Source organism: Pangasianodon hypophthalmus, chromosome 29 (assembly GCF_027358585.1).
Source record: "Pangasianodon hypophthalmus isolate fPanHyp1 chromosome 29, fPanHyp1.pri, whole genome shotgun sequence".
Lineage (NCBI taxonomy): Eukaryota > Metazoa > Chordata > Actinopteri > Siluriformes > Pangasiidae > Pangasianodon > Pangasianodon hypophthalmus.
The window spans coordinates 12,606,000-12,622,932 of NC_069738.1; the positions used below are offsets into that span (position 1 = coordinate 12,606,000).

The 16,933-nt window shown below is 38.4% G+C and overlaps 1 protein-coding gene across 2 annotated transcripts; it reads right to left on the reverse strand.

The window, feature by feature from the left end:
- Positions 1-1,130: 1,130 nt before the first annotated feature.
- Positions 1,131-12,565, reverse strand: si:dkey-14o18.2 (neuronal pentraxin-1). 2 transcript variants are annotated; one of them, XM_034301514.2, is made up of 6 exons: positions 12,514-12,565; positions 8,367-9,548; positions 5,701-6,217; positions 5,358-5,608; positions 4,134-4,313; positions 1,131-4,024 (listed from the first exon to the last, which is right to left on the reverse strand). In XM_034301514.2, the coding sequence occupies exons 2-6, from the start codon at positions 9,105-9,107 to the stop codon at positions 3,815-3,817; spliced, it is 1,899 nt and encodes a 632-aa protein (XP_034157405.1). In that variant the 5' UTR covers positions 9,108-9,548; positions 12,514-12,565; the 3' UTR covers positions 1,131-3,814. The 2 variants fall into 2 exon arrangements, with proteins under 2 accessions (XP_034157405.1, XP_053087207.1); XM_053231232.1 differs by lacking the exon at positions 12,514-12,565 and having other exon boundaries at positions 8,367-9,966.
- Positions 12,566-16,933: the final 4,368 nt, after the last annotated feature.

The following is a 16,933-nucleotide window of genomic DNA, read 5'->3' on the forward strand; positions in this document are numbered from 1 at the left end:
TTAGTACCTACCAAAAGTGGTCTGAGGAAGCGAAAGCTATCCCGTCTGGTCTGATCCCGTAGAAGAGCTAATGTAGCACAGGTTGCTGAAAAAGTTAAAGCTGGCTCTGATAGAAAGGTGTCAGAACACACAGTGTATCGCAGCTTGCTGTGTATGGGGCCGCGTAGCCACAGACCGGTCAGAGAGCCCATGCTGACCCCTGTCCACCGCCGAAAGCTCCTACAATGGGCACATGAGCATCAGAATTGGACCATGGAGCAATGGAAGAAGGTGGCCTGGTCTGATGAATCACATTTTCTTTTACATCATGTGGACGGCCGGGTGTGTGAGCGTGACTTACCTGGGGAAGAAATGGCACCAGCATGCACTATGGGAAGAAGGCAAGCTGGCAGAGGCAGTGTGATGCTCTGGGTAATGTTCTGCTGGGAAACCTTGGGTTCTGGCATTCATATGGATGTTTCTTTGACACATACCACCTACCTAAACATTGTTGCAGACCAAGTGCACCTTTTCATGGCAACAGTATTCCCTATTGGCAGTGGCCTCTTTCAGCAGGATAATGCGCCCTGCCACACTGCAAAAATTGTTCAGGAATGGTTCGAGGAACATGACAAAGAGTTCAAGGTGTTGAATTGGCCTCCAAATTCCATAGATCTCAATCTAATCAAGCATCTGTGGGGTGTGCTGGACAAGTTGCCCCACCTCGATATTAATATTAGGCAGGTGGTTTTAATGTTATGGCTGATCGGTGTATATATATATATATATATATATATATATATATATATATATATATATATATATATATATATATATATATATTCAGTAAAGTAAAAATCTGATAATTGGAAATGTTGGCATGGTGCAGTTGGATAGAGCTCTATTGGCCTCTATGGTACAGTACAGTGTTGGGAGTATTCTGAAAAGTTCATGAAAGCAGGCATGAACATTGTAGTGTACACTTATTCTACAAACAAAAAAAATGGTGCCCGGGTTGTTGCCGTGGCAACTGCGCGCTTGCACCTGATGATGATTGTGAGATGTCATTAACTGCAGTCTGCATCTCTTTAAAAACCATGAGACACAAACACTGAAAACACTGCTCCCTTAGAGGATTTACTCAGAGAAAGGTAAATTCACAACCAGTCATGTAAGATTTTTAAGATTTCAGATTTTCTCTCTCTCTCTCTCTCTCCCTCTCTCTCTCACACATACACACACACACACACACACACACACACAGAGCAAATTATGTCACACATTAGTACATAGAAGTCATTTAAGTAGAGGCTATGAGCTAGAGATACTGTACATTGGGCATTTTTTCATTTCTGCAACATTTTACAAAACATAATTTACTAAAGCATTTGCATAAATAGAATAAATTCATGTTTCATAAAAATACAACAGTATTATACAGAAACCAAAAGCTATTTAGATGGTTTTCCATGATACAGTATGTGTTCTCTCAATATAGAGTTGTTCACCAACCACTGTATTTGTGTGAATGAGGAAGTGACAGAGAGAGAGAGAGAGAGAGAGAGAGAGAGAGAGAGTGCCAGGAAGATTGCATGTTCTGCATTCTAAGAGAATAGGCCTACATCAGAGTGTTCTCTTTGTCTGTTTAATCCTTCTTTAAGCTATGTTGCCATGGACACCTCTGCATTCTCATGCAGCTCCTGGCTTGCTGCATGTACATATGCAGAGCCATTTCAACCCCCCACCTACCTGTAGTATTCAAATGCAAATTGGTATGAAATATAGATGTAACATTTGTATGAAAAAATACAAATAGTTTCACGTTTATCCACATTACACAGTATCAACACATGCCACGCATACATATATGCATAAACATTACTAGTTGAAAAACTGATCAGATGCATGTTACATAAGTATGAAAAAACTAAAACTAAGCTTTTCCCTGCAGTTACACCTGAACCTGAAGAGAGAAGCAGACTAAAAGAGCACCTTGGATTATAATTTATTTACAGGACAAAATAAAGGTTTTTGTTGTTTATTTTTTGTATGAAACACTTGAATACATTTAAATAGGCCCCAAATCTTTCTCACTGTGCTATGCTGCTAAGAGCTGCTTCAGGATCTAATAAAGCATTTAAAATTTCTTCCCTTGACACTTACTAACATTTATTCAATCATCCAAATGGTCATTGTCTTGTTGCTTTCAAATTTCCTTTGTCATAACAAATGAACCGCAGGGATAATATTTAACAGCATGTTTTAATTTTGTATGGTTATTGCTTAACCCTTAGAACCCTAGACTGTTTTTAAGCATTTTTCACGTCCTTTAACTAGGCCTCTAACATTGCAATCACTACAGACATTCAGACACACTACAATTTCTTTTCAAAACATCCTTGGCTACACAGATGTGCTATTATTTGACGTGGATCTGACATAACGATTTTTGTTATTACCATTGTTATCAATAAAATCTATTTTACTTTTCTTGAAATTAGTACCTTTTTTGTATGTACATCAAAAAGTTATTTCAGTACAGATGGTAATAATAGGTCACTGTGGTCTAGTTAAGCAATACTGAACAAGCATATTGTGCAATATTGCTTTTTCTAGGTCTATAGACAAGAAATGAATATTGAGTAACTGACATTTCAGACACATTATGGCCAAATATTTAGTTTACTTTTGTTCCGTCAACAAAAATAATTGCCAGAGAAGCCACAGCTGGATGGAGCGTTGTGTGTTGTCATGCACAGACTGACTGACAGCCCATAGGAAGTGTAGTAACAGTGTCAATGTAATGAACTATTGCTAGAATTCAAATTTTATATCGAACACAGACAGAGTAATACAAACAGTGAAATGTACCAGTGTTGTTATACTAAATAATGCTACTTATCCAATCAAAATTAGTGGACTGGAAACTAATTGTTGTACTCTATAAGAACACATGAACTTTGATGATAGAACACTCTATGGCTTGGTATGGTGAAATAATATATGATTAGTGTAAGACTGAAACATTTTTCGTTGATATTGTCTCCTCTTGGTTTCATCCAGAGATCTGATCTTTTTATTTATTTATTTATTTATTTATTTATTTATTTCTGAATGACATGGGAATTTAGTATCATACTGTTTGTTGAAACTGAAAAATACATTTGAGTATAGTTAAGTATACTTCATGTACTTCTTTTATTTACTTATGTCTTCTTGATTGCTATACATGTCTCTCCAGCAGGTGTCCAACTATAGTCTTCTGTGTTTTTATGCAATTTAAAACTGGTCTTTATAGAGCTAGTGTGCATGCATCATCATCTGACTTCATTTTGATTGACATGGCAGATTGACCTTTTAACCTTTGACAACAAAAACAAAGAATTTACAAAATGCTGGAAATAAATAATGATAGTGTAAGTAACATATATTTTTAGAGCTAAAAGAATGAACCCCCTTTTTTTCCAGATATTTTGACAAGTTTTAAAGACACTTAGAAAGCATGGATGTGAGGTCAAGACCACATCTCTGAAAAACAATAACTTTGCTTTCTCTCTAATCTGAAGAGGAAAAACTGTGAAATAATATGTGCAGTTTGAACACAATGCTGAACATGTATGTATGTATGTATTTTCAAAAACAGATTCCTCACTGATACTGTATTTCATAACCAGGATGCTTGGAAAGAGTCTTTCTGCTTCTAAAAATGTGTGCCTTATTCCCAAATGATAAATGATTCTTATTTATGACATCAAGATACCTATGAAAATTCCTGCAAATTGTGTTCATGGGGTTCTAAGGGTTAAGAAGCAGTAGCAGCAACCCACTTGGGCCTTTAGTGACAAGGGTCAAAGGGATATTTGGTAACCCCTCCATGAAGTTCCACAATGGACTCACTCCAGGCGATAACATCTCCAGTGAGGTGGCTGGAACAGGAGGCTTGGTTGTCTATCTCTTGAGAGTTAAGAACACGTGACCATACCTGTAGGTCTGACATTTCTCCAACAAATGATTGTGTGGCATCAAAGCGGCCCCCAAGAGTATCCTGTTATTTTTCAGAAGGATAGTAAGGTTAAAAAAAAATTGCATATTTTAATATGGTTTAATGATCTGCAGGAGGATAAAGCATGAGTAATAATCATTCATTTAGTTACCTGCTCCTGTCCCAGTATAAAGACTCCTCCTGGTTTTATTGGATGCCAGGGGGATAGATTTTCCCCAGAACCCCTTTTCACTCCATTCTGATAGGCCTCCCATACACCATCTCGAGTCGACCAAGTCACACAAAGATGGTGCCACTTTCTGTCTTGCAGAGATAGGGGTAGCGTTACAGCCTTAAAAAGAGAGATAAAAAAGAGGGAGGTATCATAACTTATTTCCTAAATCCTTACAGATCTTACACTATATGGCCAAAAGTTTGTGGACACTTGACCATCACACCCATTTGAGGGCCTTCCCTAAACTGTTGCCTGAAAGTTGGAAGCGCACAACTGTATAGGATGTCTTTGTATGCTGTAGCATTACAATTCTCTTTGGTTTTCCAAGATTGAGGTGGATGAACTCAAGTGACCTGCATACAGCCGTGACATTAACCCCACTGAACACCTTTGTAATGAACTGGAATGCTGACTGCGCCCCAGGCCTCCTCACCTGACATCAGTGCCTGCCCTCACTAATGCTCTTGTGGCTGAATGGGCAAATCTCCACAGCCATTTATTTATTAATGGTTATTATAAATGAACTGGAATGAACTGGAATGCTGACTGCGCCCCAGGCCTCCTCACCTGACATCAGTGCCTGCCCTCACTAATTCTCTTGTGGCTGAATGGGCAAATGTCCACAGCCATTTATTTATTAACGGTTATTATAACAGCAAAGGGGGAAGGCTAAATCTAGAATGAGATGTTCAAAAAGCACATATGGGTGTGATAGTCATCTGTCCACAAACATTTGGGGATATACTGTAGGTTTTAGAGCAAAAAAAAAATCCTACTCTCTTCCAGAAACTAAAGAACTATGTCCCTAAGGTGTAAGAATCTAATTGCAGTTAACTTTTAGCAAATTCAGATCAGCTTTTAGCAAATGTCCAATCACATTTTAGCAAGTCACTTTCATCCTGTGATGGTTGCTTAGCAGCCTAGCAGCTCCAGGCTTCATTTAGAATTAAGGCATAAGCACTGTCAATGAACTATGTCTGAACAAAACGGCAAAACAGCTAAAGACCACTATCCCTTCCAAACATATGTCATATCCTGTGCATTTGGATCGACACTTGTTCTATAGATGTCATCTAAGCATTAGGAAAGACATCAATGTTTTAATGATGAATTATGATGGTAAAATTAGAAAATGGAAATTGCATATTGCTTTGTCCTTACTTTGTCATTCACCAGTAATTCTATTGGACTGTTGGCCCATTCAATCAAGACAAGCTCATTAGCCTGGCCAGGAACAGAGTAAGAGAAAGGGGTGCCTATCCCTGAGCCTGAACCCCCCTTTAGCCAGAGGCAGACAGTTAGGGCAAAGATTTCATTGAGAAGAGTGCGCTTGATCCGGCCATACATGTAGTTAGTGTGCATGGGGAATCCAATTTGAAAGCCATCAGGATTTTTAGGTCTCTTGTGGTTTTCTGTGAGAAGGCAAGACATTGTTAGTAATCTATTACCTTGCTGTTCAAAGGTTATTGTTACATCAAATATGAGACTCTTCATTGTAAGACACCTGTTTCTGGGGGCCTGTGATACAGATGGCTCAGCACAGAATCCAACTTATTGTAGGCACCACGTGCTCTAGATGCTATTGGCTTAAGAGAGCTATGGCGCTGGTGGCCATGATCATTGCTGCTGTGGTGATCACTGTCATGGGGGTCAAAATGATGGTCATCATGGTGTTCATTCTGGTGGCTGTCATGGTGGTCATCATGATGGTCATCATTATGATTGTTATGATGATCATCATGGTGATTATCATTATCATTGTCATGTGTGCTGAGTTGATGATGGCCATAATAGTGACTGTAATGATGACCATAGTGGCGGTTGTTATCATGGTCATCATGGTGATCTCCACTGTGGTCATCATGGTGATTATCACGGTGGCCATGCCCAGGGTGGGATTCGTGGGTGCCATAGTCATGGTCACTGTCATGGTGACGGTGGAGCTGTTCTTCAAGTGCATTAATTTTGCGCTGCAGAAGGTCTTTCAGTGAACTTGAATAGGTACTAGACGAATTCCTTGCCTATGGGGAGAATACATACAAAACAACAAAAACAAAAAAGATCATAAAAGAAAATATACAGATTTAACATCTTAACAATTTCACCATCAAAACACTACATTAATGTAATAATGCTAACTTTAAGGGATAAGGGAATGCACATACAGTGGTTTCGGAAAGTATTCAGACACCTTCAGTTTTTGCAAATGTTTATGTTATAGATTTAATGTAAAATTGATTACATTTACTTTTTTTTAGCATTAATCTACACACAATAATCCATAATGGCAAGGCAAAAACATGTTTTAATTTTTTTAAAAAAATTTATTAAAAATCAAATACTGAGCTAGACACTCCAAACTGAGCTCAGTATTTGTGCATCCTGGAACCACCATTTGGAACCACCAAGACTGATATTTGGAACCACCTGGAACCACCAGGTCTGGAATGTCTGGAACCACCAAGAGTCTTCCTAGAGTTGGATTACCAAACTCAGTAACCAGGCTAGAACAGCCTTGGTCAAGAAGGTGACCAAGAACCCAATGACCACTCTAACAGAATTTCAGAGTTCAGAAGTACAGAGATAGGAGAAAAGAAACCTGCTAAAAGAAAAAACATCTCAATTAGTCAGGCCTTCATGGTAGAGTGGCATATGGCAGGCACATATAGGACTCTGAGAGAATGAGGAAAAAGATTCTCTGGTCTGATGACTCAAAAATGTAACTCTTTGGGCTGAACTCCAAGTGCTACATCTGGCAAAACCAGCCAAAGCACAGGCTTAATTCCATAAAATATCTGTGGAGAGACCTGAAGATGGTAGTTCACAGGTGCCCCCATCCAATCTGATTGAGCTTGAGAGGATCTGCTAGGAAGACTGTGAGAAATTGCCGGAATCCAGGTGTGTAAAACTTGTAGAAGTACTAAATAATGGGTCTGAACACTTAAATGAGAGAGATTTTGAGGTTTAATAAATTGTTTTCACATTGCCATTATGGGTTATTGTGTATAGATTAATGGCAAAAAAAGTTAATTTAATCTATTTTAAATTTAATCTATAACACAACAAAACTGTGCAAAACCTAAAGGGATCTGAATACTTTACGAACCCACTGTAAGTGAAAATAGTACAATAGGATGGCTCACACTTTCATGAAAATAGGACGACTAAGATTAAACAAGACATTGGTCTCAAGCATGAGGTTAGGCATATATAAAAGATATATTTGTGACACATTTGTGTTTAGAATAACCACATATGTACAGTGTTTGTTATGTCAATATGTAGAAAAGCTTGATGACACTTAAACCACCCCTCCTTCACTGTCAACCTCCTTCCTCTTATTAGTGGAGCAAATCCGGCTTACTCGATGCTATAGTACACTACGATTAATGGCTCATCAATGTGGATAAGTGTAATTTGTTGTGATACTGGCAAGCATGTCACAGAACCTGGTTACAGCTGTGCTATATGAGCATGTCCTCTCAGAGACAGGTGCAAGTAATAAAGCTTGAGCCATATTTTCCAATCGTATTCAAAGCAAAGACTTGGAATTTTTTTAAACAAATTTTCATATCTCTGCTTGCCTCTCTTGAAGTATGTATGATGGCACAATATTTTATTAATGGTAAAGAAATACTAAATATTCTGTAATCTGTAAAAAGTCAGAACCTCTCACGGTCTTAAAAAAACATAAAAGCATATTTTGAGGAAGTTAAATATGTGTTTGCATTGTGTTTTCTTCAACATTTTTCCATCTTGGCTTCTCTGTTTTCAGCCTTTTGCTTTCCTGGGAATAGGACTAATTAAATTAAGCAAGCTATGTAAGGTTGCCTGAGAGGAAGGAGGATGTATCTAGTGATCAGTACCTGGCACTGGATACCGTTACATCATATGTATTGCACCTCCTTAAGGATATACTCAGGTCAACATGACAGAGAGGGAACTAAGGAAATGTATGGCTCTTGAGGAAATATGTTCCTACTGATCCCTTTCTATTCTTGATATATCTATTGTATTTTACCTTAAGATGTACCAAACAAATAGCAAATTTGATCCACAAATGCTTTTTGCTCAACTTTTATATATGCACCATATTATTATAAATACAGATTAAATATTTTTTAGCTTTTTTTTTTTTTTTTTTAAGAAATTCTAAATAATATCCCCAACCTGTAAATTCTCCAGCCTCTCTTTCAGAGCCTGCAAGGTCTTCCCTGCCTGCTCAGGGGAAAATCCATGTTTCCCCATAAATGGTGGCTTTACTCTGTGATGGTCATTGTGGTACCCATTGAGAGGATAGTGGGGATCAGAATGACGGTCACTGTCATAGTGATGTGAAGAGTGGTGAGAGCCATGATGTCCATGGTTGTCTTCATTGTGGTGCCCACTTGCACCCCTCCCAAAGCCCTCACAGAGTGTCAGTTTTGCAGTCAACTCCCGTATAGTTTCCCTCTGATCCAGAATGGTCTCCTTCTGACGCACTAGGCTTTCCCTCAAGTGCAGAATTGTAGCTTTTGCTTCATCAGATATGCCCCGTCGACTACTGCTGCCGGTAGGACTGTTAGGCAAGCCTCCAACAAAATGTCCCTTCCCATGTCCGTTACTGTGGCTATTGCCATGACCATTGTTATGTCCATTAATAATAGGTCCATGAGTAACCCCATCTGGGGGAAAACAACTTGGATCAGTGTCTGCAGGTAGAGGCATGCAAACTAACTTGGGGTGAGCTCCCCAATCATATTCTACTCCTGGTACATTGCTAAGTCCCACTGAGGATAGTACTGAAAGGATAAGAAGTGAATAGAGTGGAAGAGGCAGAGAACAAAGTCCCCGAAACATTCGACCCCTTTGCCCATTGTCTGAGAATACCAATGGAAAAGGCCAAATGGCTATATTTGTGTCCTTAGCCATTATTAAGTACAGTCTTTATCCTTTATCCAGTTTTTATTATGTATTTATCCAGCTGATGTGTGAACATTGTGCTTCTTTATCATTAGTGTGGTATGAAAAGAAGTCATGGAGAAATGGCAAATACACAAAAACATACAAAAAGATGAACTACTACAACATGCTGTGTTTGTCCACAGGAAATTTCAAGACAGTTTAGAAGTCAGTCGCTATTTTCGTTAAAAGTGCTTGGATAGGTCATATATCCATCAAAAATAGCATGACAGAGTTCCATGTGTCCATGTGTCACAATCCAGTATTGTAATATGATAGAGGAGAGGTAGGCATGGTTTATTTTTTCCCACATGAAAGTGATTGAATCTTTGGTACACTAGATCTCCTGTGTCTGGCATCCAGATAATCAATTTCCAGATCGTGTTAATCTGTGTCACCACCAGTATACTCCTGCAGATAACACAGAAGACCCATTATGAATGACTTCATGAATGGCTTGCACAAACCAACCCCCAAACCATACATACATGACAGAAGGATTGCAAACAGGATTATGATCTAATGGATTAAGACTAAACAGCATGGTGGTTTAAGTAAAACATTTAAGTAATTTTTTTGTTGGAGTGGACACAGCTCAATTTCAATTACTGAGTCACTCATTATCAGTCTCTCTGAGCCAGCTATGCCCCTGAGGTGAATGACGTGAACAGATGAACCATCCCAGGAAACTGTAATCAGATTACAGGTCTTTCAACATGATACAAATAATGAAGGATGATTTTCAGAATAATAGAAGTAGTCAAAAAGTCTACAAGAGATAAGGTTCACAGAAAGGTCATTCTTAATAGATATATGGGAAAAAAGTGAGGCAAAGTGAAAGAACCTTAAAAACCTAATCATTAGAAACACTGCATCAAAATAGTCAATGTATTATTGATATTATACAAATTTATATTGCTCTGTTCATTTATCATGTGCACACATTACAAACTTCTAATTCAACAGTTGCATTTGAAGGCTTACTGTTTTTGAAACATACAAAGTAATATTAATATTTTGATCTCTTCACTGTTTATTATTGGGTGAGCAATAATAAGCAGACTTTATGTGCCCAAATTTTTACTGCAATATCATTGCACTTACTGTTCCTGTGCGACAGTTCAAGCCTCTTATCACTGTGGCAAGAAGCATCATGCACTCATTATAATAACCCTAATTTTAAACATAGACACAAGAGGTTTTTTTGGGTCCAATATTTTATCCCATAACACTTTACCTGAAAATTCCCATCGAACATACTATTTGTTGCCCGTATTTAAAAAACAAAATATCCATTTCTTGATAGTTAATTAAAATCTCTTAGTCTTCTACTTATAAGGTACTAATACACATAGTTTGGTGTTATTTATTGGACTGTTTGACCAAATGCTTAAGGTCATGTTTCTCATTCCAAACAGTGAATCCATGCACCAATGAATTTTGATGGCATGAATTAGGGATGTAACTGAAAACGAATACTTTATTTGGTCTGAACAACTAATGCATTCTAAACAGATACAAATACAGACATGAGTAAGAGTATGCACTATTTTCTTTCTTTCTTTCTTTCTGCCTGTCTGGATGAGAATAGAGCTGTTTATCAGAAATCAGAACTGGTACCCCACAGGAAAAAAAAAAAACACAAAAAGGCATGTGAGCATTTTAATTTCACGTGTCTGAGTGCTCAGACGTGCAGCTCAAATGAAGTGCATGTTAATTAACATGAATGCGTGGAGGTCCTTAGTAACTGACTGGTCAGGGTTGCAGTTTAAAAATAGGCTAATAGTTTGTTAATATTTTAGGAAATAGAACTAACTAAAGATACAAACAAAAACAAGTGGTATTAAAAAAAACAGTCCTGTGCACATCTCTAGTTGATAACAATTATGAACTAGATTAGAATAAAATTGCATTAAACAAATTCTGTTTAGGCCACACCTTCATCAATTTAAAACTTAATATGGATACAAAAAAAAATATATTTAGAGCACTAGATAGATACAGATAATGTCATTGCATTTTACCCCTAGTATGAATGCTTTATGATCACTCAAGAAGGAACAGAAAAATTCATACAAGTTAGCACTTTAAACTCTTAAACATATAAACCATATTATAAAATATATTCATTATATTCATATTATATATTATTCCGTAACTACAATGAAACATATAGAAAAGACAGTAGTAATACTGGTGAGAAATACAATTTTGGACCCATTCAGAATCTGGGTCCAGGGATTTTAATCAGTTAAAACCCAATTTCACCCCTTTTTGTTATGACAGTTGTGAATGCCATATTAGGAACTGCCAACAGTTCCTGGTTTTGATTTGGATTTGATATAAAGACCCTACAAATTTCTAATAGTTGTACATTATATCATGTGCCAATATGCCAACCTTAAAGGATCTTCCTGAGGACGTACCATCTCAAAGTGTTCGGGCCAAGGGGAGTATTTTCTACATGTCAAGGTTGACTGGATAATAGGATCTGCAGGGGATTAATAGTCATGGCAGATTGGCTTGGCATGCCACCAGTCAGCCCTCAGTATTTGTGTAATCACACGTGTTGACGAGACTGGGTGGTAGTCAGTCTCAACAACACTACAGGGCAATTCAGGAGCACTCTACATACATTTGTTCATGGTCTCTAAAGAGACTCAATTTTCTAATATCCATGCTAATATTTGTCTATGAGTTCTTTCATACAAACCTAATTTCAGTGGAAGACAGCACTTTCATTGACAGAATATAGCATTCATTCTGTATTATCTAAGCATAGTTCCATTTTCCATCTTATTTACAAAAGTAAATTTGGCACAGATCTGGTCTGTTTTATCCATACACATAGTTTACCTCAGTCCTTACTCAAGACATCTCTTAAAATATCATTAAATTCTGTTGTAGTGACCATTTCTATCCTATCCTCTCCAAATCCTCCTAAATGTTTTGGAGTTTGTATGGTCAGCTAGTGAAAGAGGGAAGATATGTAATATGTGAACAAGTAAAATACATGGATGATATAAAGGGTAAAATAGGACACAGCTAAGATCCAATAATCCAGGAAGCAAAGTAAGGAGTTCTATTAACCGTAATATTTGGTGGTATTTGATACTACTTAAATCTTTCCATGTGCTATCCCTATGCTAAAAAAAAAGAATCCATCACGTTATACATATTTTTCTAAAGAGATTTCATTCTTGTTAAAAAAATGTTTATGCGGCTACACTGACCAGATCTAAGGTAACATACCTAAGCACTTCAATCCTGATATAAAGCTATGGCTATAAACCTCACTTAAGTAATGTCAGACATGATATATTTCAGAACAATTTCAGTTAGGTCTATCAGCGCAAATTAACATAGGTTTCCTTACCTGTTGTCAATCCATGGAGCCACAAGCTGACTAGTTCATCTCAGCTTCAGTGATCAGATTGAAAAGGATTTGCTTGAGGGGAATAAGTTTAACTCTGTCCTCCGTTCCCCCTCTTTTCTGTCCTGTCCTCCCCCCCCACCATCTCCTTTCTTATCTCTTCCATTTGCTATACAGATCTATTTTCCCTCTAGTTTCACATTTTGTTTCATTCTTCTTTCGTGCATACTAATGCACAGTTTTATCCAGACTAGGATCTAAGTTTGTTTAAGGAAACATTTTACATTTGCCATGTATTGTTATTGTAATATGATTTTACACAGATTTGTAAAATATGTTAGCTTCACTACATCTAAATATAGTGTGCTAAACATTTAGGATTTAAATGGGGTTCCATTTAAAGTCATAGCACTAATTCTGAATTGGTCTTCAGCATGCTGAGAGACTGAAGGGTAGTTGTCACAAGTTGTTTTGGTTGTCTTTCCAACTTTCAGTATGTTAATGTCATAAGTCAGACTAGTATGTGCACAGCCTTTTATGTAAACCACTTGCAATATTTGTGGTGTAGCTAAAAAAAAAGGTACATTGTATAAATATACATACTAAACTATGCAACAGAAACCAACATCAGTAGAATACAGTCCAAGCATATAGCTAAACAGTTGATGGTTAGGGACTTGCACAAGGGCACAACAGTGGCTTTCTGGCAATCTTGGAGTTGAAGCTCACAACCTTCCTGTACTTTCATTGCCCTACTTGACCTTAATCTGGCCTTTCATTTACATACATTTGCATTGATGGTAAGGTAGCATACTTAATGTGCATTAGCTATCACCTTTTTTTTAATTGATATCAACTTTTTTCAGTGATTCTGTTTAACAAATAAAGATCAGCTGTTTCTGTAGGGTTTCTTGACATCTTATTGTTTTTGTTCAACTGCTGAATTCATCGTCTGCAAAGAACTTACAAAGCATTTACAAGATTTCACTGTTGAAAGGTATCAATCAGGAGAGGTGTACAAAAGAATTTTCAAAACATTATATGTACCATTGGAGAAGCAATTGGAGAAAATGGGGCACCATAGTGACATTACCAAGAACGGGAAATCCCTCCAAAAAGGACAAAAAGAAAACTTTATGAGGGAGGCTGCCAAGACACAGTAACATTAAAGGAGATGCAAGAATATCTGCACTGACTCAGGTTTATCGACAGTGGAGTGGCTGCCTGCATTATTCCCAGGGTGCCCCCATGCCTGTGTTACCTTCTGGGTCTCCCTTTTAGTTATGCCGTGATCGTTAGTCTCGCTGGAGTCCCTGCTTACAGTTTGCACATAATGTAAATCTTCTTAAAGCATTACAGGATAGTAGTGCTTTCTACTCTCTCTCTGTCTCTCTGTCAAGTTACACATGTTAGTCCTGCTACCTGATGAGATGCCTTCCTTCTAGCCTTGCCTGGCCTATCCTGATACTGATTACTGATCATAAACTCTGGTGTCACCCAGAAGAGGATGGGTTCCCTTCTGAGTCTGGTTCCTCTCAAGGTTTCTTCCTCATGTCATCTCAGGGAGTTTTTCCTTGTCACCGTCACCTCTGGCTCATAAGGGTCAAATCTAAATCTATCTATTAATATATGGATATCTGTAAAGCTGCTTTGTGACAATGTACATTGTTAAAAGATATATATAAATAAAATTAAATTGAACTGAGTCTGACAATTACTGGTTACACACTGCATTTGACAACAATCTCTCATATTCTTCAGACCAAGGTAGAACCTTTTGGGCATAATTCTAAAACACATGTTTGGTGTAAAAACAAGACAGCTTATCAGAACACTATACCCATGGTGAAGCATGGTGGTGGCAGCATCATGATATGGGGCTGCTTCTCTTCAGCTGGGACTAGGGGTCTAGTCAAGATGGAAGATCCAAGAGAGAATCATGGATAGCTCCAAATACCAATGTATTTTAGTAAAACCTGCAGTTTGCAAGAATGACCCAAAGCAAATCAACAAAGTCAACAAAGGTATTATTTGAGAAAATGGAGATCAAAGTTTTGGAATGGCCCAGTCAGAGCTCAGAGCTAAATCCTATCAAAAATCTATGGAATGACTTGAAGAGGACACAGGAGACCCCTCTCAGTTTGATAGATCTGGAGCATTTTTGCAAGGAGACTGGAATAAAATTGCCAGATTAAGATTCGCTAAGTTGAAAGACTCGTACCCAAAATGACTGAGTGTTGACAAGCAAAAGTACATTAACAAAGTATTAGTTAAAGGGTGTGCACACTTAAGCAACCAGGTTATTGTATGTTTTTTTCTTTTTTGCTGCACAATGACTTTCTTTGCCCAATGGGCTAACCTGACTTTAGACAGTGGAGCCCCTTTATGGTACTTCCAAAAGCACACAAACAGCTGGTAAATGTAATTCATTTACTCATCCATCCATATTGATGGTCAGTTGGCTCCATTGGCTCATAGGGCAGGTTGCACAAGCTGCTTGGTACCAGAACCAGATCCCACTGTGGTTGGAGACTATCCACACCTATTAGAAGGTTTTTTACTAGTTTATGCTTTCCCAGCAAAAAAGTATCCCTGAGAGATGTAGAAAGTCTACATCTGAGTGGTCTGTGGCCACTCATAATTTTCTGATGGCCATTATAATCTAGACAACTGTCTTCCATCAGAAAGGCTCACATAGCCTGCGAGTTCAGCTTCATAACTATTAACTGTATAGTCTGTACAGGGTTCAGTTGGATCTTCCCACAATTATCTAGTACATGAATCAGAATTATGCATTTTTTGCATTTCTGTTTGAAAAGATATGCTCTGAGCACAGAGGTATACTGTATATCTGTTGAGGTAAGAATCAGTCCACTGTTGAGAGACTAACAGGCAGACATAGTAGCATGCAGGCTACACACTAATCTTGAAGATTATTATTAAAGCATTGTGACACCCTTGCTCTCATGAGGAGAATTACCCACTCCTTCTCCAAGACTCATCCCTACATTCACAAGTGGCTGATGTGTAGCACTTGACACTCCTTTCTCTCTGCCAGCTGGAACATGCCACTCAGCCTTCTGTCCAACACATCCATCTCTAAAACAAAAGTAAATGTGAAATCAGGAGAATGAGAGAGTGGTCGACCACAAAGTGCAGCTTTCACCTTAGGCCTATTGGCATGGGTCTGTCCACTCGACTGCATCATGCACTCCATTTTTAGTGAGGTGAATCAGTGAGTTGGTGATGTCCAAATAATTAGGCACATAGCCAGCCAGCCCAAGAACCTGCCTCACCTTGTTCTCAAGTGGAAGCGCCGATATCTGCCAATATTACTTATTTAAATCCAGTGTCAAATAAAAGCAAGCCACACCTAACTGATTGAGCAGTTTGTCACTGTGTGGCATTGAATAAACCGCGTTGACATTTTTAAAGTCTGCACAGAAGTGGACTGCACCATCTGCCATGGGAACCAGGATAGCAGGGCTGGACCAGTCACTGTGGGAGTCGTGCCCATATCGAACATGGCCTTGAGCTCCTCCCAAACGGCCTTCTTTTGAGTTCAGGTAAAAGGTTGTGGCTGCACACAACCACCCTAGGGGAAGTTTCAATGTGGTGCTCTGTGAGATTAGTGCAACCAGGTAAGAATCATGTCAGAAAACTCATTTTGTAACTGAGCAAACTGTTCTGTTGGTTGGGGGAGAGCTTGTCTCCACAGGGGACTGGGGTGGATTGAGTCTCAAGTTTTAGGTTCACCTCCGGTCCCAGTACCCCTCTCTTGGGAACCACTGTCACCAAAGTCAAGGGGAATGTTTATCTCCAGGGTTTTAGGAGATTGAGGTGATATCTTGGCAGTGACCCATGTTCACCTTACCTCATAGACAATATCCCCATCTCAATGTATGACATCAAAGTCCCCTTGCCACTGTGTGAGAAATTTAGCGGCCGATATGGGTAGCAATAAGAGCACATTTATTTCCCAGTGAAAACTCACACAGCCACGTTCCTCTGTTATATGGGAGGGACTGATGTTCCTGAGCCTGGGGCAAATTCTCCTGTGTTAGCTGACCCATTGTGTGGAGTTTTCTCCCAGATGAAAAATGTATTGAATTTCATTTTTGGAATTCCAAGGTGTGACATGTTTCCAAAGTTTGACATGTGCAATTTGAGATGGTTTTTTGCTCACCACAGTTGTAACAAGCAGTTCTTTGAGATACTGAAGAATTCTTGCCTCGAACAGGTGGCTTGTCTTTCACCTTCCTTATCATTAGTCTGAGAGCACGTTGAGAAATCTTGTGTGGCCCACCTGTCCAGGGACAATTAGTGTGGTTCCATGAACACTACACCTGCATATTATCAAACCAATTGCCAATTACCAAACAAGTCATATATTCACATAAATGAATTTCCCCATTTCTAGGGT

Bases quoted from the DNA above. Each gene is read 5' to 3' on its own strand.
- si:dkey-14o18.2 (XM_034301514.2), bottom strand. From the start codon at position 9,107: ATGGCTAAGGACACAAATATAGCCATTTGGCCTTTTCCATTGGTATTC. The intron at 6,218-8,366 runs GTTGGGGATATT...TTCTCCCCATAG, and splicing joins AGAGGCTGGAGAATTTACAG to GCAAGGAATTCGTCTAGTAC. The intron at 4,314-5,357 runs GTAAGGACAAAG...TCTCTTTTTAAG, and splicing joins AATTACTGGTGAATGACAAA to GCTGTAACGCTACCCCTATC.